Here is a 21,421-nt window from a genome sequence, read left to right as displayed (position 1 = left end):
AATCATGTCAGCGACATATACCTCGACCTCTTTATGGATCATATCATGTAAAAGAGTTGTAGCAGCCCTCTGATATGTAGCACCAGCATTTTTCAGACCAAACGGCATCACCCTGTAGCAGTAGGTACCCCACTGAGTAATGAACGCTGTCTTCATCATGTCCTCGGGCGCCATCTTAATCTGATTGTAGCCTGAGAATCCATCCATAAAGGATAGAAGAGCATGACCAGCTGTATTATCAACCAGGAGATCAATATTTGGAAGAGAAAAGTCATCTTTAGGACTTGCCTTGTTCAAGTCTCGAAAATCGACACACATTCGAACTTTCCCGTCCTTTTTGGGCACCAGTACAATGTTTGCAAGCCATTCTGGGTATTCAACCACTTGAATGAACTTCACTTCTAACAGCTTCTTTACTTCTTCATAAACCTTCAACTCCCATTCAGTTTTAAGTTTTCGGAGCTTTTGCTTCTTTGGCTTAATACCAGGGATTAAGGGTAATCGATGTTGAACAATTTCCTCATTTAATCCTGGCATGTCATCATATGACCAAGCAAAAACTTCCTTGAACTCTTTAAGCAAGGTGATTAATTCCTCACGTTCTTCAGGAGATAAAATTTTGCCAATTCGAATCTCCCGAATCAAGGTTTCATCACCTATATTCACAGTTTCAATTTCCTCTTCGAGTGGTTTTGCTCGGCGACTCTCATCCTGTTGAATCATGTATTTGATTTCAGGGGAGTGTCGTCGGCATCCTCATCAGAGGGGGAGTCTTGATTGTTATTATTAAGTTTATCAGATTCTGAAGCAGAAACAGTAGAAATAAAAGTAGGGACAGAAATATACTCAGAAAAGTCCTTTATTTCATTGAATGTTGAATCAAGTACATCAAATGATGAATTACCCACATCGGGCTTTACAATAGATTCTTGAAACAAATTTACAGACTCAACGTATAGATTGACATTTGTGTCAATTGACTCTGAACTATGTACGGAAATAATATCTGAATCAATGATAGAAACGGCATCTGACTCGATCTCGCTGGAAGAAGAGGAATCACCACCAACCTCAGGAGACTCGACCTTTATAGTACCTGCATCAAAAGAATGGTTAGAATAAACAGACTCTGAATCAGACTCAAAGACTGACATGGACTTACGAACAACAGACTCTTTTGAAGGGACACGAATGTTTAAGTAAGTAACCTGAGGTATGACCTGAAAGGTCCAGTTAGTCAATGGTTCCTCTGCCGGGGTGATTAAGTGAGTAGGATTCAGAATCACGGCCCTCTGATCAATCACAGAATAATCTGCGAATCTTCAAGGAACATTGAATTCAGCAGGCTCGGCTCTATATGCTCTGCCCAATCAGCTTCTGACCTTTGGGGCAATGATAAGATTACTTGGAGCCCATCTTTGTGTGTGTTTGGGAGACCTGCCCGGTCTCATTCTCTCGTTAATCCTCTTTGTGTGCTTTTTGATTTTGGGAGAACACCCTACTCGGCTTGGCTTCATACCCCTACCCTTATGGGTATTGGGTTGCACATTTGTTGCACCCTGGGGCTAGGTAGCTGTCCGGCCCGGCTGGGTGTTTTTACCTTTGCCAAATATGCACAAGGTCTTTTATTCCTTTTAGACCCGCCCGGTCTCATTCTCTTGCTAAACCTCCTCTTTGTGTGCCGTTTGGTTTTGGAAGAACACCCTACTCGGCTTGGCTTCATACCCTTACCCTTATGGGTATTGGGTTGCACATTTGTTGCACCCTAGGGCTAGGTAGCTGTCCGGCCCGGTTGGGTGTTTTACCTTTGCCAAATATGCACAAGGTCTCTTATTCCTTTTGCTTGTAAGCTTCTCCTTAGTCAATAGTCCATTCGCATAGGAGTCAGCCTTGATTAAGAGAGTCTTTGACTCATTCATCCTTTAGATAGTGTTATTAGAGAGTATTTGACTCATTCGCCTTTTAGGTGGCGTTATTAGAGAGTCTTTGACTCATTTGTCTTTTCGGTAGTGTTGTAGGAGAGTCTTGGACTCATTTGTCTTTCAGGTGTTGTTATTAAAGAGTTCTGACTCAATCTTTCTCTTTTAGAGAGTCTTTGACTCATTTATCCTTTAGTCGTTGTCAGTGGAGTCTTTGACTCGTGTTTCCATCTCTTAGAGAGTCTTTGACTCATTTATCCTTTAGTCGGTGTTTTTTGGAGTCTTTGACTAGTGTTTTCATTCTCTTAGAGAGTCTTTGACTCGTATATCCTTTAGTTGTTGTCAGTGGAGTCTTTGACTCGTGTTTTCATCTCTCTTAGAGAGTCTTTGAATCGTGTTTCCGTTTCTTTCAGAGAGTCTTTGACTCATTCGTCCTTTTAGTAGTTTTATTAGAAAGTTTTCGACTCTTGTCTTTCTTAGCGGTGTTATTAGAGAGTCTTTGACTCATTTGTCCTTTTAGGAGTGTTATTAGAGAATCTTTGATTCATTTACCTTTGCTTTTGATAGTGTTATTTGTTTAGGGGTTTCCCCTATTTGCCCTAAGGTTTAGCCCTAGGGTTTTGCTTTGTGTATTTCCCTTAAGTCTTTGACTAAAAGGGTGAAAACAATTAAAATCCAAAAACATATTAAAACATTTAAAAATCCCAAAACATTAAATATTTTAAAACTCAAAAAAACATTCGAAAAATCTTAAAAAAGCCTAAAGTGTTGAGTGTTTTAGAAGTATTAGTTAGGAGAGTTTGTTTCGAACTACGTTGGCTTGATCCTCTTCCACGAGGTACGTAGTGCAGCTTGGGATTTACATCCCAAGTCCAGCCAAACTTTTTTTGTAAATAAACGTTTTAAACCTTCTTAAAAAACCTTTAAAATCTTGTTTTCAAAAGATCTTCCTCTAGAGTTAGGAGTTTCTCCTAGATAGAGAGTTTTAGAGTTAGGAGTTTGTCTTGGATTTGTTGTGTGCTTGTTTGTGTTTGTTTTAGAGTTAGGGGTTTGTCCTAGAGTTATAGGAGCGCCTCCGTCCGGTCAGTTGGCGATTCACATCGCCGACTGATGACTAGAGTAGGATACGCTAGTCCACCCTTGGTTTTCCTTAGGAAATACAGCCTAGTTACACATAGGTTGTAGGAACCACCTGCATTAGCCTAGGGCTAATCTGCATTTAGTTAGGGCATATAGGGTGTCTTAAAATCCGCAATTCACTGGAATTTAAATAATCGTACAATAAACTTTAATAATTGGTCCGGTCTTTTAGATCGAGTCTAGGATAGAGGTCTAGGTGTCTTAGGCATCCTAGCTTAGAATAGGCGCGAAGAACTACGTTGCCTTGATTCTCGTGGAGGCGGGGATACGTAGGCTTCTTTGGATGAATACCAGACCATCCGAGGACTCGGGCTAATAATTTAGAGTCTTAGGATTTGTTATGTAGTCATCGTATGTTTTGATGTGTTTTCTTACTTTCTTATACTGATCCTATACCTTTAGCTATAGCTTGCATGTGTTTGCACCTCAGAACTTAGACACCTTTTAGGCATGTCACTCATAACCTAGCTATGCTTAGGTGACACATCTTTCATTTTATTTTATGTGTGTTTATTATTTTTATCTTCAGGAAATGCATGCTTAGGTAGACGACTCCTGAGGATCGTTCCCATTTCACATGATTTTTACCCAAACTTCTTTGAAGTTAATAAAAATGGCATAAGAGACCAAGTGCTTGCACTCAGACGAATTGGGGGTGCTCTCAGACCTTCCCCATTCGTAACCAGGCATGAACCCATATATATTTCTGGTTATCCATTGCACAGAGGATTTGATTTTAGGGTTCCATGGCATATCCATGGATGGCGACTCTGAGTTTATTTCAGGTATGTCTTGGTTTCGAGCTTTGGCTCCGGATCGAGACATATCTCTTTCTTTTTATATCGCCACTCGTGCTATGCTATGAGGGTGGCATCCGTTTTGAGAGTTCCTTGGTAGAGCTCTCCACACACGTGGATGATCCAGATGGTGTTAGGGACCCGTTCCCTCGCACTCGTCCTCGGATCGGGGTCCACAATGAGTACTCTCCCTGGCTTGCTTTTCACAAAACATCAGAGCCTTCCTAGAATATTTTTTACGAAAAATGAAGAGCCCATTCCACCCTAATCGGCTATATTAAATAGCAAAGGGGTTGTGCTCACATCAGCACCCCCTAGCTTTGATATCCCCACCTTGTGTTTGTCTTTTTTCTCTTTTAATCATCTATATATGGGGCTGATATTAGTACACCCTTAGATTAATAAACTACCCTCTCCCTTTGAATAGTCCACTTTAAAAAAAACAGGTAGTCCATCTTTTAGAAATCGGTAACATACTTACAACCCCCATCCTTATCTAAACAGCCCTTTGATATATTTATAACTACTCTTTACTCTATAAAGGGCTAGGTAAAACAAATGGGCCCTTGGACAGCCACTTTTAAGATGATTCAGCCCCCCTTCTTCTACACTAGACAGCCTCATCTAGTGCAATTTGACTATTATTCATTCATTTTTTTATAGGGGTGGTGGTTTGGGAAGCAATTGGGGGCAGTCTTTTGGCTCTTGTTGTTGGTGTTACACATGTGGTTGGTATTGACACACACCCCTTCTCCAAATTTCCACCTTGAAATTGATATTGGCACTTCTTCAGCTTCATTAGTAACACATTCAATTTGTCTTTTCCACCATTTTCACTCGTTTTTTCTAAAATTTTGCGGACACCTTATTGGGGTTCTAAACTACGCTAGGATGAATTTTTGGGACACTAATTCACTTAGTTTGAGGAGGTTTTGATTAAACAAGATCTAAAGCGGTTCGGTCGAAATGGGGTGTCTACAATCGGTGGCAAGGGCATCCGTTGTTTTTAATTCCCTTGGGTGAAGCGCTTAGAACTCGGCGGAGAAGGAGAGTCATTGTAAAGGTGGAAGGGCATCCTCATTTAATTCCCTTGGAGTGTAAAAGCCTTGGAGCCGGGCGTTGTGGAGGTCTCAATAGTAGAAATCCTCAAGTGCGACCTTGAGTAGAGTGGAGTAGGCTGTTGGCCGAACCACTATAAATCCTTGTGTCGCTTGCGTTGGTATTTCTCGATTTCTCACTCCCTCTATCACTCTCTTATTTGTGCTTGTCTTATTATTTAGAATTGAGTGAGTTAGCATTGCCATCCAACGTGAATATCTTTACATTGCTAATTAGCCCACTAAATCTCCTAATTAAGTTGGTTGCTTAAACAAGGGTTTTTAAGCTTATATACATTTGTGAAAATTGGTTAAGCTTAACTAATTCAACTTAATTAACCAAGGGATAAAACTAGGGTGAAATTAGTAAAAGTTTTCAAAAGGTAAAAGTTTTATAAACATCCTATTCACCCCGCCTCTAGGTTGCCAAACCAAGTCTCTACTTGGATTTCACTAGCACCAATACACGGGTGGTTAAGATGATGCGCCGATATGGATATATCCCGGAAGCTGGTCTGGGAAAAACTCTTCAGGGTCCGACTGAGCGGCCTGAGATAAAAGCAGTTGAGGGATTGTTTGGGTTGGGATACAAGCCAACTCGCAAGGAAGTACAAGAAATGAAAGCTTACATGTTAAAGTGGGCCGAATGCCGCCGCAGGGGCTTAGAATTTCTGATGGGACCATACAGTATGGTCATGAATGGCAAATTTCGAAAAGAGGGAGCTGATTGCCCTTATTACGGTTTTCCTGAGCTTTGGTATGATGAGAATGGGACAAAGCTACCAGGTCTTGAGATTTTCTTCGCAGAAGAGCTGCCAGCATATTTTTACAGTGAGTAGATTGCAGTAACAGCAGTGGCAGAGGAACAAGACTCAGATTGGGTTGAAAACCTTGAATCAGAACTCCTAGACTCCCTGTTTCAGGCCGAGGCACCAGCCATTGCGATGATTGGAGGAGATACACCTTTCATAAACCCAAAGAACTGTATCACCCCAGCCGAGGGACCTTTGGATAACTGGACCTCACAGGTTATACCCCAAGTAATCTTTCAGCATAGTCCAGTCCCTTCAAAAGAGTCAGTCGTTTCAAAATTTGTGTCAATTTTTGAGTCCGTCCCAGAGTCTGTCATTTCTAACGTTTCTTTTGATGCAGGTATTGTAGAGGCCAGATCTACTTCTGGAGTGGGTGACGAGTCTGTCCCTGGTGGCGTCGAGTCCAAGTCTGAGGACATTCTCATTGATGTTCCGCCTGTACATATTTCTGATTGTGTCGATACTGATGTCGACTTGTCTTTTCATTCAGTTTCAGAGTCTGTAAAGCCTGATGTGGGCGAGTCATCTGATGTAATCATTGATTCTGATGAAATAAAAGACTTTTTTGTGTATATTCCTGTACTTGTCTCTTCTACTGATTCTGCTTCTAAACCTGACCAAGTAATTAATAATGATAATCAAGACTCCTCCTCTAATGAAGAAGCTGACGACACTCCCCTTGAAATCAAACATATGATTCAACAAGAGGAGAGTCGCCGAGCAAAACCACTGGAAGAGGAAATTGAAACCGTAAATAGGTGATGAATCTTTAATTCAGGAGATACGGATTGGCAAAATTTTATCTCCTGAGGAGTGCAAAGAATTAATCACCTTGCTAAAAGAGTTTAAGGAGGTTTTTGCTTGGTCTTAAGATGACATGCCAGGATTGAGTGAGGACATTGTACAACACAAATTACCTCTAATACCTGGCATCAAACCGAATAAGCAAAAACTCCGGAAACTTAAAACAGAATGGGAGTTGAAAGTTCATGATGAAGTTAAGAAGCTACTGGAAGTGAAATTCATCGAGGTAGTTGAATATCCTGAATGGCTTGCAAATATTGTACCGGTGCCCAAGAAGGACGGAAAAGTCAGGATGTGTGTCGATTTCTGAGATTTGAACAAGACTTTCCTCTTCTGAACATTGATCTCCTGGTTGACAATACAGTGGGACATGCGCTCTTATCTTTCATGGATGGATTTTCAAGGTACAACCAAATTAAAATGGTGCCTGAGGATATGATGAAGACTGCGTTCATTACTCAGTGAGGGACATATTGCTATAGAGTGATGCCTTTTGGGCTTAAGAATGCTGGTACTACCTATCAGAGAGCTGTGACTACTCTTCTTCATGACATGATTCATAAAGAGGTTGAAGTCTATGTAGATGATATGATTGTCAAGGGAAAGACTCGAGCAGAGCACACAATTGCCTTAAGAAAGTTCTTCGAGCGAATCTGAAAGTATCAACTTCGCTTGAACCCCAATAAATGTGTATTTGGGGTCACATCAGGGAAGTTGCTTGGATTCATGGTCAGCGAGAGAGGAATCGAAGTGGACCCTCAGAAAATTAAGGCTATTCAAGAGATGCAACCACCAAAGACGGAAAAGCAGATTCGTGGATTCCTTGGCAAAGTGCAATACTTGAGGAGATTCATATCTCATTTAACTATGACGTGTGAACCCATCTTCAAGTTATTAAAGAAGAATTCTTCCAAGAAATGGAATGAAGAATGTTAGGAAGCATTTGAAAAAGTCAAGCAGTGCTTGTCTTTGCCTCCTGTCCAATCCCCAGTCATTCTTGGTCAACCGCTGTTGTTGTACTTATCCATCACGAATACGACGATGGGTTGTATGCTTGCTCAGCAGGATGCAGGGTCTAAGAAAGAAAAGCCGTGTCAGGCATTAGTTTGGGCGACTCAAAGGCTTAGACATTACCTGTTGTCAAATAAGATACTTTTGTTCTCACGAATGGATCCGTTGAAGTATTTGTTCGAAAAATCCGCTCTTACTGGAAGAACAGCTAGATGGTTGCTATTGTTGTCTGAGTTTGACATCACTTATGTCACTCAGAAATCAATTAAGGGGCGGGTTATCGCTGAGCAGCTGGCTGATGCTCCTGTTGAGGAGAATGCTTTTCTAAAGGCAAATTTTCCTGATGAAGAGATCATGGACATTGAAGAAGAGAATTTGAGTACCAGGTGGTTAATGTATTTTGATGGAGCCGTCAATAATCATGGCCAAGGAATAGGGGCAGTTTTGGTATCTCCAAAGAAGGAGTATATCCCTATATCAATCAAGTTACAGTTTGAATGCACCAATAATATGGCAGAATATGAAGCATGCATCGCAGGACTTGAGGCATCTTTGGCTTTGCGAATTCAAGACATAGATGTGTTCGGGGATTCAATCCTGATCATTTGTCAAATAAATGGGGATTGGAAAACAAAAGAGGCGAGGTTGATCTCGTATCACACATATTTAGAATCTCTGGTCTAGAAGTTCAGAGTGTCACTTTCACTCATCTGTCGAGGACAATGAATCATTTTGCTGATGCACTAGCTACTCGGGCGTCAATGTTAGACATTTCTGCAACAATGGAGGTTCAACCTTTAGCTGTGAGGTTACAATGGGCTCCCGCACATGTGAATGCCATAGAGATATCTGCTAGATGTCCAGTCGGAAAGTCGTGGTACACAGACATTAGAAATCTCATTTCAGGCAAGGGGCATCCGCCTGAGGCTTCCAGCAAAGAGAGGAAAACTCTACAGAGGTTCGCTGCCAACTTCATCATTTGTGGTGAAGAATTGTACAGAAGGTCATTTGACGGGATACAGCTTCTGTGTGTTGATGAAGATCAGGCTGGAAAGCTCATAGAGCAAACACATGAAGGTGTTTGTGGCCCTCATATGAATGGTAAGATGCTGTCAAGGAAAATCCTAAGACTTGGATTCTATTGGCCCACAATGGAAGCAGACTGCTTCGCATTCGTGAAGAAATGTCATAAATGCCAAGTCTATGGGAATCTTATTCATGTGCCTCCGTCAGAGTTACACTCGTTGACCTCGCCATGGCCATTCTCAGTATGGGGGATTGATATCATTGGCAAAGTTTATCCAAAGTCGTCAAGTGGACATGAGTACATTCTGGTAGCCATTGACTGTTTCACGAAGTGGATAGAAGCTGCTTCGTATGCTTCCATAACTTCCAATATAGTTGCGAAGTTCATCCGTGCAAACATCATTTGCAGATATGGAGTACCTCATGAATTGATTTCTGATAATGGATCTCAGTTCAAGAAAGAGGTAGTGCACCTGTGCGAAGAGTTCAAAATCAAGCATTACAAGTCATCTCCTTACAGACCTCAGACAAACGGGGCTGTAGAGGCAGCGAATAAGAACATCAAGGTCATAATCAGTAAGACGACCGAAACTTATAAGGACTGGTCGAACAAACTTCCTTTTGCCTTATCGGCTTATAGGACATCGATCAGATCCTCTACAGGTGTAACTCCGTACTCTTTAGTGTCTGGAATGGAAGCAGTCCTGCCTGTTGAGCTGAGAATTCCTTAAGGGTAATGATGGAAGCAAATCTGCCAGAGTCTGAATGAGTAAGAGCCAGACATCAAGAATTACAGATGATAGATGAAAAGAGGCTGAGAGCCTTATATCACATCCAAGGGTATAAGAGAAGAATCGAAAGGGCCTTCAACAAGAAAGCCAAGGTCAGAGATTTGAAGCCAGGAGATCTCATATTGAAGTCCTACAGGGCACCGGTGTTTGATCCCAGAGGAAAGTTCAGGCCAAACTGGTCTGGTCCTTATATTGTTGATGATGTCCTGCCTGAAAAAGCCGTAAGACTCCTTGATGAAAATAGAGAAAAATTAACAAAACCTACAAACCTGGATCAACTAAAGAAGTACTATGCTTAGATACATCAGGAGGCCGTCCTTGGTCGATCAAAGCTTAAAATCAACAACCTCAAAGTAAAAAACGTTTGTAAACCCTTTGAGCCTAAAAAAAAAAACTTCTTTCTTTGATAAACTCAAACCAGGGGCATCTTTTATGACTTGCGTCATAAAAGATATTGAACCTGAACTACGTCATGACCTGATCCCTTTCTACAGGGGTACGTAGGCAACCTGATCAATTCGGGTTAGGTCAAAACTTTCAAATCTTCAAAAAAAAAGAAACAAAATAAATAATCTTTGAAACCCCAAATGGGCGAACTACGCGGACTTGATTCCCATTCTCTTTGGGGATACGTAGGCAATCTGGAGGGCCAGATTCGGTCAAATACATGAAAACTTACCAAAGGTTAACCTGTTTGAACCCAAGCCTACCTAAAAGTCCTTCTGGTGTATTTAGGCCCAGGTTTGTAGAGAAACAGAAAGAAAGAAAGAAATGGAGTCCTAGACCCGCTAGACTGAAAACCCGCAAGGGCGGTCTAGGCAAAAGTTAGGGTCATTCGCCCGCTAAGCTGAAAACCTGAAAGGGCAGTTTAGGCAAAAATCAGGGTGCTGAGCCTGCTGGATGGAAAACCTGCAAGGGCAGGCTGTCCAGGTAAAATATAAGGCATGCAGTCTGCTAAATCAAAAACCTGAAAAGGGCGATTTGGTCATGGCAGTGACTTCATAAAGGACAAAACCTCTGAAAGCTAATAAGACTTTCATTTCTTCGGCGGCACTACTCCAAAGTCTGAGTAAGCTCCAACAGAAATTCTTCTGACACTCTCTAAGCTAGGGGGTTAAGACTAAGAAATCCAAAGGGATAATAACCATTATGGAAATACCGGAAAGAGGAATGAAGTACCTTTAAATAGGGTTTTCAAAAGATTCTAAGAGTGGTAGACTGTACCATCTTAAAATACTTATCAGACTAAAAAGCAGATTCAGTCTGTCTTCGAGTCTAAGTCATTGTGTCCGTCGAAGTCCTCGTTTGTTGGCCGTCAAAGTCCTTTCTTCGTCAAGTCAAGGTCAAGTTCCAGAGTCTTATGTGGGGAAGCCTATGTAGTCTAATATCCCTTCTGAAGCTGGGGTAACAAGAAGCAAGAAGGCGAAGGTGAAAAAATAATGAAGTTGTGTCTCGTCAAAAGTGATGCGCAGCAAAACGAAGTTAAGAAGATAGTAGATTCTCAAGTCCATTTGGCAGACTTTCAAGCCCATCTAAAATGACAGAGATCATCGAAAATGAAAGGTAGTTGTTAGGCAGATACAGTCCGTTGTACATATGAAAAGTTTTGTAACCTCAAGTATTCAATGAAATTAATTTTTTTTTACCATTTTCCTGTGTTTTGCTCTCTTATGAATCTGCCATGGAAGTAAAATCATACTAGGGGCATCCTTTATGACCTGAGCATTCAGGTCATAAAAGGCATCGAGCAAGCAATGGTAATTGAGATGGCTATTCTCAGCAAATAAGGATAACAAAAGTTAGAGAACATTCTTTGAATCTGGCTTCTCAAATTCTTTTCAGTCAAGTTAATGTTTTTTTGAAAATTAGTTTTCTTCAAATAGTTTTCAAAACAATCTTCACATCAGGAGAATGCAATTCTATTTTTTTTAAAATGGAAAGGGGCTAATACCCAAAATCTTTTCAAGTCATTCGAGTTTTGTTCTCAGCAAAGAATGCGAACTCTTTATTTCTCTCGGCAAGAGATGATCAATCAATCCCCAATTAAGTCAGTCAAAATTATTTTTTGATTTCGAATCCAATTCGGTTTCTTTAATCATTCAACCTTTGCTTTCTACAGCATCCGTCCTCACTTCGCCTTACACGGCATTTAAGTCCGTTTTCACACGGCATCCAAGTCTGTTTTCACACGGCATCCAAGTCCGTTTTCGCACGGCATCAAAGTCCGTTTTCGTACTGCATCAAAGTCTGTTTCGCACGGCATCAAAGTCCGTTTTCACAAGGCATCAAAGTCCGTTTTCACATAGCATTTAAGTCCGTTTTTACACGGCATCCAAGTCTGTTTTCGCAAGGCATCTAAGTCTGTTTCCACACGGCATTCAAGTCCATTTTCACACGGCATTTAAGTCCGTTTTCACACGGCATCCAAGTCCGTTGTCACACGGCACTTAAGTCTGTTTTCACACGGCACTTAAGTCTGTTTTCACACGGAATCCAAGTCCATTTTCACACGGCATCCAAGTTCGTTTTCGTACGACATTGAAGTCCGTTTTCGCACGGCATTCTAAGTTCGTTTTTACACGGCATTCTAAGTCCGTTTTCACACGGCATTCAAGTCCGTTTTTGCATGGCATTCAAGTCCATTTTCACACGGCATTCAAGTCCGTTTCTACAAGGCATTTCAATTCGTTTATACACGGCATCCAAATCCATTTTCTTTTCAAATGTCGAGATCATTCATAACCAAATCAATTCTTTAAAGTTTTGCAAGAGAGGCTATCTTGTTAATGTGTGTTGAGTTAAGAGTTGGAGAGAAACTATCTCACCAATGCTTGCAGAGTCAGAGTCCGGTGAAAGGCTATTTCACCAATTTATCCTTGTGAATATCATTTTCAAAACCAAAACTCAAAATTTGATTTGCTTCTTTTTCGGGTCGGCCAAAATAGGTTGTCTATTTAACTTTGCCATTCGTGTGGCAAACACACTCTGTCAAAGAGGGGCATCTGTAGACACCCCATTTTGACCGTGCCCTAAACCTTCCATGTTTGTGTAAAACACCATCAAATCAATGAGGTAGGGCCCCAAATTTCACCCTAAGCTGGGTTAGGGTCCCAGCTAGGTCCCTGCAAAATTTCATCGAAATCCGAGCTGATTTACTCAACGAACAAACATCGAAAAGTATCGTGGTGCATACATAGAAGGGGGGTGCATTATCCTGAGCGGTGCAGACCAATGTCCAAATAGGACACGATTGAACCGCGCACCTTATCAACTTTCGCGCAATCGCGTGCTCATCAAATCTAGTAGTGCAAATATCATTCCCCAAAATACTTATAAATACCAGTTTAAGCCTTTTTTTTTTTTTAAAGGGGAAAGTTTTTCTTAACTTTTTAAGAAAGAGAAACTCTTGTTTCAAGAGAGAGAAAACGGATCTCACCCTAACCCATATTTTTCGATCAACCCTCTTTTCATCTTCTCCGACAGAGAACCTTTCTAAGCCCTTCTTCTCCGATTGAATGCCATTGTTTCCGGCCAAAGCTCCGGCCTAGATTCGATCGGTTTTTTTGTATATATACTAAAAGCCGAGAGATCTCGTTTCAGCCAAAGAGGAAAGAGTATTTGTTCAACAAGACAAGGTCATTTATGATCGGATCTGGTGAATCAAGCTTCGTTGGAGCTCGATTAATCATCTTCATCGGTACATTTCTTAGATCAATGTGTTAATCATAGATTTCATGAGTGTTGTTTTAATTTTGCTTGTTGAAGTTTTCGGATTAATGATGAATTAGTATGTGATCTTTGCAAATTGTTCCTCATTAAATATAAAAGGATTCATGTAGACAATCTTGTATTTTATTATCGCAAGGGCGATGAAGACGTTAGTCCAAGCCTATTCTTAGAGGAACTTACCTGATGTGGTAATACCCTTTGCTCTTATCCCCTCTTCTTTAGGTAGAGAGTTCGTAGTCTCTTAGATTCCCTTACGCTTTAGGTAATCCATTCGTCGCAAGGGCGATGAAGGCGTTAGCCCAAGCCCATCCTTAGGGGACTTACTCAGTCCAAATAGCACTGCCCTCTTTAATTTGAAAGGCTCGCCTAGTCTTTTAGATACCTTTAAATAAAAAGTTTCCCCTTGTTCATTGCAAGGGTAATGAATGAGTCATCTAAAGCCCTCTTTAGGAAGACAAGCTATGTCTCAGCAGGAAAATCAATACCTTTTTGGAGACAAGCTTTGTCTCATTAGAAAATCACCTTCATAGGAGATTATCTCGAGTCTCACGTAGTTGTACCCCTTTTTAATTGAAGACCAACATTGTCTAGTAGTTGCCCTAACCGTATCTGTCATTACAGGGGCAATGATAAGGGTACTTGGAGCCCGCCTCTGTGTATAGGAGACTTGCCTAGTCTCACTAGCACCCTTCTTTATCTCCTCTTCTTCTAGGAGACATGTTTTGTCTCATTAGTACTCCTCTTAGGGTTATGCTCTAAGAGTCAATCCTTTAGCATATGATTCTTTCCTTAGCTAGAGAGTTAGTCCTTCTTTCAGGAGTTTGTCCTATCATCATAGGGGTTAGGATTCTGTCCAACCTCTCATCAAATCATGTGATTTTTATCCACTCCTACAAGGTATATGATGCTGTCCAACCCTTGCAGAGTCGTGATTCTATCCAATTCTCCCGCAAAGCATAGGATGCTGTCCAACCTTTGCGGGATATCAGGAGTCTATCCTACCCTTATGATGATGGGATTTTGTCCTCTTGTGTCAAAAACTCAAAAACATTCAGAAATTTCAAAAAATCAAAACATCTGAGAAAATTCAAAAACATTCTAAATGTCAAGAGTCATTATAGGAGAGTAGTTAGAAATTTCTGTTCCGAACTACGTTGGCTTGATCCTCTTGCATGAGGTACGTAGTGCAGCTTGGGATCCACATCCCAAGTCTAGCCAAACCTTTAAAAATAAACATTTTAAACCTTCAAAAAATATAAAAATTCTTCAAAATCTTTTTAAAAAGATCTTCCCCTAGACTTAGGAGTCCGTCCTAGATATTTGGAGTGTTTTAGAGTCAGGAGTCTGCCCTGATTGTGTTGATGCTTGGTGTGTCTTGTCGTGTGAGTGTCCCTAGAGTTAGGAGGCCTTGAGTCATGGTCGGTTAGACATTTAGTCGATCCGATGGCTAGACTAGGAAGCATTTAGTCAGCCCATTGTTTTTCTTAGGATGCACAGCCTAGTTACACATAGGATGTAGGGCCCACCTGCATTAGCTTAAGGTTAACCAACTTGCATTAGTTAGGGCATATAGAGAATCCTAAAATTACAATTCACTTGAACTTAAGCAATCGTACAAAAAGCTTTAAAAATCAGTCGAGTCTAGTTGATCGAGACTAGGATAGCGGTTCTAGATGGTTAGGCATCGTAGTTTAGAATAGGTCATCGAACTACGTTGATTCTTATTCTTCCCGAGGCCGGGATACGTAAAGCAGCCAGGATGGATGGCCATCTGGTCCGAGTCAAGTATTGCATTAGAGTTTTAGGGTTTGTTGTGTCGAGTCGGGTGTGGAGTCAAGTTGTGATGTGTGTTTTGTTGTGTTTTCTTACTTTTATGTACAGACCTTATACCTTTAGCTGTAGCATGCATGTGTTCGTCCATCAGAATTTAGACACCAATTAGGCATGACACTCTTAACCTAGCTATTCTTAGGTGACATTTCTTTCATTTCTTTTGCGTGTGCTTATTATTCATCTCCCAGAAATGCATGATTAGGTAGACGTCTTCTTGGAGATATATGTTTCCATTTCATTTGACTTTCGCCCAAAACTCTTCAAAATCAATAAATAAATAGCATTAGAGACCAGGTGGTTACACTTAGGCGGATGAGGTGCTCTTCGGACCTTTCAAATTCGTAACCAGGCACGAACCTTCTTTTATATCTCTGATTATCCATTGCAACGGAGCATAGTATGGGATCCAGAGCCTACTTCCTTGGATGATGACTCTTCTTTACGTCGCCACTCATGCTGTGAGCGGCATTCTTTCGAGAGTTCCTTGGCAGAGCTCTCCTTCACGTGGATGATCTAGAGAGACTTTCTGGGGGCTCGTCCCCCGCCTCTCTCGGATTGGGGTCCACATCAGACACCAACGCATCTTTATTCAAAGCCACCGAGAACCAATCAGGAAAAAGAGCCTTCAAGGGTTCATCAGAGCACCAAGCATCCACCCAAAATTTTATACGATCCCCTTTGTAAACTTTAAACTGAATACCCACCTCAAATCTTTGCTTGAACCTCAAAACGTTTCGCCAAACAGTCCCACCTTTCTTGCTATAAGAATCATCCGAGCACCAGTTCCCATTTAAGAAGCCATATTTGCTCCCAATCACCTTTACCCACAAAGAAGATTGTTCCATACCAAAACGCCTAAGCCACTTCCCCAACAATGCACGATTGAACTCTCTCAACTGCCTTATCCCCGGACCACAATTCTTTATCAGAACACAAAGTTTTTTCCACTTTACTAAGGGTATACCACCCTTACTATTAGCACTTCCCCAAAGAAATCTTCTTTGAATCTGTTCTATCCTCAGCACTACACTAACCGGGCAATTGAACAAAGATAAATAATACACTGGTATGTTAGCTAACACTGCCTTGACCAAGATGAGTCTCCCATCCTTAGAAACAAGATTCCTCTTCCAAGTTTCCAATCTTCTTTCTATCCTTTCCACTATAGGAGTCCATAGCTCCTTTCTAGGTTTTCCCACCCCCAATGGGAGCCCTAAATACAACGAAGGCAGGGAATCCAGCCTACACCCAATCACCTTAGCAAACTCACCAGCTTCTAAAGGAGGAAGATTAATAGCAAACAAACTAGATTTCTTAAAATTTGATCTTTGACAAGTGACCAATTCATAGCATCTTAGAGTAGCCTTCTAGTTTAAAATCATATTCCTATCGGGGGCAAAGAAAAGGATGGTATCGTCAGCAAATTGCAGAAGAGAAACTTCCACTCTATCACATCCAATAACAAAACCCTCAAACAGACCCAAGCAACACCCTTTACACATCAACCTACTAAGAGTTTCCGCAATGATGACAAAAAGAAAAGGAGAAAGGGGATCCCCTTGCCTTAAGCCCCTTAAGACTTGAAAAAACCTTTTGGAGAGCCATTTACCAAAATGGAAAACCATGCAGGGGAAATACAATTTCTCATCCAACCTCTCCAGTGATTTTCAAAACACATTCTACCAAGCAAAAAATCTAAACAATCCCAATCCACTCTATCATAAGCTTTCTCCATGTCTAACTTTCATACCACACCTCCAGCTCCACTTTTCGAATAAGATTCGATAACTTCATTCGCAATTAAAGAACAATCCAAAATTTGCCGCTTGCTGACAAACGCACTCTGACTATCCGAGATAATATGAGGTAACACCACTTTAATTCTATCAGCTAACACCTTAGTCAACAACTTGTACAAGCACCCCACCAAGCTTATTGGGTGAAAATCAGACACCTTAGTAGCACCTTTGATCTTGGGTATTAAAGTTATAAAAGTAGCCCCTGTGTCTCGGACAAGAGTCAACCCATCATAGAACTCTGTAAAGAATCGTAGAATACCACATTTCACAACCGGCCAGCAAGCTTGGAAAAAAGCTAGACAAAAACCATCGGGACCAGGAGCTTTATCTTTAGGCAAAAAGACCTCTTTCAACTTCCTCTTCTTCAAAAGGTTGTTCCAGATTTGAACTAGCCTCCAGATTCAAACTCTTAAACTCCACTTCTTCAGGAATGGGACGAAGAACTCCTTTTGAAGCATACAGAAAAGTATAAAAGTCAACTATGGCTGAAGATACCTCTTTCTTGGAGCTAATTATAGCACCATTTACCGAGATAGATTCGATTCTGTTCGACCTCCTTCTAGCACTAGCCATAGCATGAAAATAAGCAGTATTCTTATCACCCTCCACCAACCATTTCACGCTTGATTTTTGCCTCCAAGATATTTCTTCCTGCAGCAATAGCCCTTTGTGTTCCTGTTTAACTTTCCCTAACTCCTTCCAATCGTCCTCAGAGCTTAAACCACACTCCTCCAGAGCTATTAATTCTTTTACCCTCCAACCAAAACTTTCTACCATTTACCTGCTAATTTTGCTCCTTAGACTATTCTTTTAACTTTACTTTAACAAATCTGAGTTTTTTCCCAATCGCCACATCCGCCGGTCCCTCAAAATTGCATGAAGACCACCAACTCCCCAATCTATCATCCATCTGGGGATAACTAAGCCAAGCCAACTCAAATCTAAAAGGGGGAGGGCCCCACGACTCAAGATGAGGGTTAAGAAAAAGGGGACAGTGATCCGAAACCGAATGCACCAATGTTTTCTGAGAGTTTTCAGGAACTAAATTCAGCCACCCTGAGCACATAAAAAATCTATCCAGACGACTCGGACGAGGACCTCTGGACCACGTGAAGGAAGCACTGCTAAAGGAAGATCTATTAGCTCAAACTTGGCCACAAAATCAGCAAAAGCTTTAATCTGAGAATTGGTTCTTCCACAACCTAATCTCTCCCCCACTTCCTTAATCTCATTAAAATCACCCCCAATGCACCACGGCAGAGGACAATAATCTCTGACCTTTTCCAGTTCCTCCCAAAACAGAACCTTTTCCACTCTAAGAACTGGACCATAAACTCCGGAAAACAACCACATCGAATTATCTGCCTCATTTTTCAGAGCAATCGACAGAGAAACTTTCATCTCCATTCCTCCTGCTTTTTCCAAACATTCTCATTCCAATCGACAATTTGATCATTTTCATTGTGTGTTTTTTATTTTTTCAATTTCATGGGGATTCGATCTCACTTCCTTGTCTTCTTGTGCTTGGCACAACATAGGATTTTGTCTTTATTTTCTGAATGAAATCCCGTTTTGCTATCAGCTCTCATGTTAGGATTGAAAAATGGAAATCAGTTTTGTAAAAAAAGACAAGTTCTTCCATTGTGTGTGCAAGAAAACAAAGATGAGAGCTCAAATCCCACCAAATGCAAAGAAACACCGTAAAAATGAGGGCCCGTTTGGATGCCGAGAATATTTGGATTTGGATTTCTCACATTTGCAGCCCTTTTTGTGTTGTAATTTGGATCCGGATCAAATTCTTTGATTTCCAAATTAGCGACTGGCAATGAAAAAAATCATATTTCCAAATAAGGTGGAAATAAGTAATTGGAAACCCATAGATCTGGCAGTTTCTTCACCCTCTTGGCTCCTCAACCTCGCCCCTACAGTAGGAAGAACCCCCTTCCCTCTCTATCTCTCTCAACATGAGCTGGCAGATCTATTCATTTTGTACTCAAAACCCAATTCCAAATCCAAATCCAAAATATGAGGTATCCAAATGGGCCCTTAGTCATTTTTTGTTGGGACCCAAGTAGAATTCACCCATAAAAGCTAGCCATTAATGGAGGGTGCCCAAGTCCTTATATCCCATTCACATCTTTCAACTTTTCTGATCTTGGATCTTTGCTTTTGACCATCCACATGGAAGGGACAATCTCGTCCCGCTATGCGAGAGCAACATGGGAACTATAAGATCTTCCTCGAGGGAATTTCACCATCCTTGAAGGTACACTGCGGTTACTGACATCTTCCCCCAAGAATTTTCTCCATTCCGAGGGTACACTGGAACTACCACACCCATACCACTTGTTGGGACCCAGCTAGAATTTTTTTTTTGATGACATAGGGTATCCCTACCTGAATATAGGGCAGGACTAATCCCTACGGATGCACGCAATCACCCGTAAACTACGTGCATTGGATAAGCCTTGGGGGATTCGAACTCGAGTCTATGGGGGGCAAACCCACGACGCCAACCGACGTGCCAACTCTGTACGGATTTGACCTAGGTAGAACTCACACTTAAAAGCTAGCCGTTAAGGGGAGGGTACCCAAATCATTATAAGCCCATCCATGTCCTTCAACTTTTCTGATGTGGGATCTTTGCCTTTCAAATGCAGGCATGTCGAGAAAAAATTCTGTTTAGAAGTGTTTTACTAAGTTATTTTTCTACTCAACATTGAACTTTAATTCTTGACTAATGGATCCATTAATTGATGTTTTAAGGTGGGTGGCCAACTGCACCAGAGGGTCCATATGCTTGGGGATATTGCTACCTCCAAGAACAAGGTAGTCCAGGAGATTATTGTGTTTCAAATGCACAATGGCCATGTGCTGCTGGTAAAAAATACTACGGCCGAGGTCCCATTCAAATCTCTTAGTAAGTTTCATCAACTTTTCCCATACTTTTGTAATGTTGTTTCTATGTATAATTTTCTAGGGGATTAACTCGACTTTGATTCTGATGCTTACAGCAACTACAACTATGGGCCAGCTGGAAAAGCCATTGCGGTGGACCTCCTCAGCAACCCAGACCTTGTTGCCACTGATGCAACCGTTTCATTTAAGACAGCCCTATGGTTTTGGACGACCCCTCAATCTCCAAAACCTTCATGCCATAATGTCATCACAGGCCAATGGACACCATCCGCTGCCGACACATCTGCGGGTCGCCTTCCAGGGTTCGGTGTTTTTACAAACATCATCAATGGTGGAATCGAATGCGGCAAAGGCACCAACGATAAGGTGGCGGACCGCATCGGATTCTACAAGAGATACTGTGACATACTTGGTGTGAGCTATGGCTCCAACCTTGACTGCTACAACCAACCTCCTTTTGCTTGATTAGGCGCTTTTGATGTATTAAAATAAATAACTACTAGAATCATCTAAACAAGTATGTCCAAGACAATAATCCTCATTAGTATAAAAATCCTGTGTAATCATATACAAGTTGATTAAATAAAACTACATAGACTATTTACGCCACTAAAGAGCTTGTTTCTTGTGGTGTATGCATGAAATCTAAAATGGTGAGCCTATGAAAGGCGATTATTCCATTTATATGAAAAAAATAGTTAATAGATAATTTAAAACAAATCTGTACGGTCTGTCAAAGGAAATAGTCTTCCCTTATTATTGGCTCGGTCTTTCATAAAATTGTCTTGATTACCCCTCGATATGAAGGCATGTCGAGAAAAGAAGGTTGAAGATGGTGATCTTCAACCTTAGAAAAGGAATCCTTGAATCCAAGAAGAAGATGATAGAAAATTAATCTTGTATTCAAATTTAGGAAGTAATATATCCGCCCCTTTTGACTACTTGGGACACCCAGTAGCAGTGTACATGGCAATCAGGCCCATTCAATTCTTCTGACATGAAGTACATCAGCCCCTCTGCAGTCACAGTCACTGATACACTGCTGCTGGGTGTCCCAAGTAATCAAAAGGGGTGGATATATCACTTCCCTTCAAATTTTCATTCATGAAAACTATTTTCATACACCAAATGTCCAATATTTATAGGCTTTTCATATTTCTCCTTTCCTCGACTCAAAACTCTTCTTCACACTTAAACTCTTGACTCCTAACTATGACTAACACTCTAACTTCAACATTAACTAGGATTTTAACAGAAACCGTCCTACTTAAGAATTCAACATTTATATAAAAAATTGTCTACTACGATATACACTTTGGTTGTATAACTGGCTGATCAGGACTGCACATATGGCTGGCCCTAACTTGAATGAGCCATTCTCCAAAATCAAATGATTAGACAATCCGACCCATTCAAATAAATTAAAATTTAGACATTTTCACCATTTCTATTTGAGCCGTTAATTTGAAGGCGGTCAATTGGTTAATAAGGACAATTATCTGATAAGTGTAATTTTCATGTTAAAATGATTCCAGTAAACCCCTAATAGGATGATAAGGCTAGACTGCCTAGGTGGTTTGGCTCTATAGCAATGTATTTTACCACTAATTTTAAACCAAGATTCTGAAATAATAAATTTTTTTTGGCTAAAAAAGGGATAGATATAAGAAATTGTTTCACCTCCTTCGCGACCAAGTGGGTTGCCTTTTATGCTTTTGTGAAGGGCTGAGATTAGAAAACATGT

At 40.9% G+C, this 21,421-nt stretch overlaps 1 protein-coding gene across 1 annotated transcript in view; it reads left to right on the top strand.

The window, feature by feature from the left end:
- Window positions 1-20,291, top strand: part of LOC143886597 (endochitinase-like) — a 60,795-nt gene extending 40,504 nt beyond the window's left edge. The window contains exons 2-3 of the mRNA XM_077390648.1: window positions 19,525-19,678; window positions 19,773-20,291. Of these exons, the coding sequence (XP_077246763.1) occupies window positions 19,525-19,678; window positions 19,773-20,142 (524 nt within the window). The 3' untranslated portion in view covers window positions 20,143-20,291. The remainder of the gene's footprint in view (window positions 1-19,524; window positions 19,679-19,772) is intronic.
- The last annotated feature ends 1,130 nt before the right edge of the window (window positions 20,292-21,421 follow it).

The sequence above is a fragment of the Tasmannia lanceolata genome, unplaced genomic scaffold (assembly GCF_043159265.1).
Source record: "Tasmannia lanceolata isolate RefF3 unplaced genomic scaffold, GAP_Taslan_0.1 ptg000011l, whole genome shotgun sequence".
NCBI classification, from domain to species: Eukaryota; Viridiplantae; Streptophyta; class Magnoliopsida; order Canellales; family Winteraceae; genus Tasmannia; species Tasmannia lanceolata.
The sequence above is the reverse complement of the archived record's forward strand: the minus strand, read 5'-3'. Positions and strand labels throughout refer to the sequence as shown.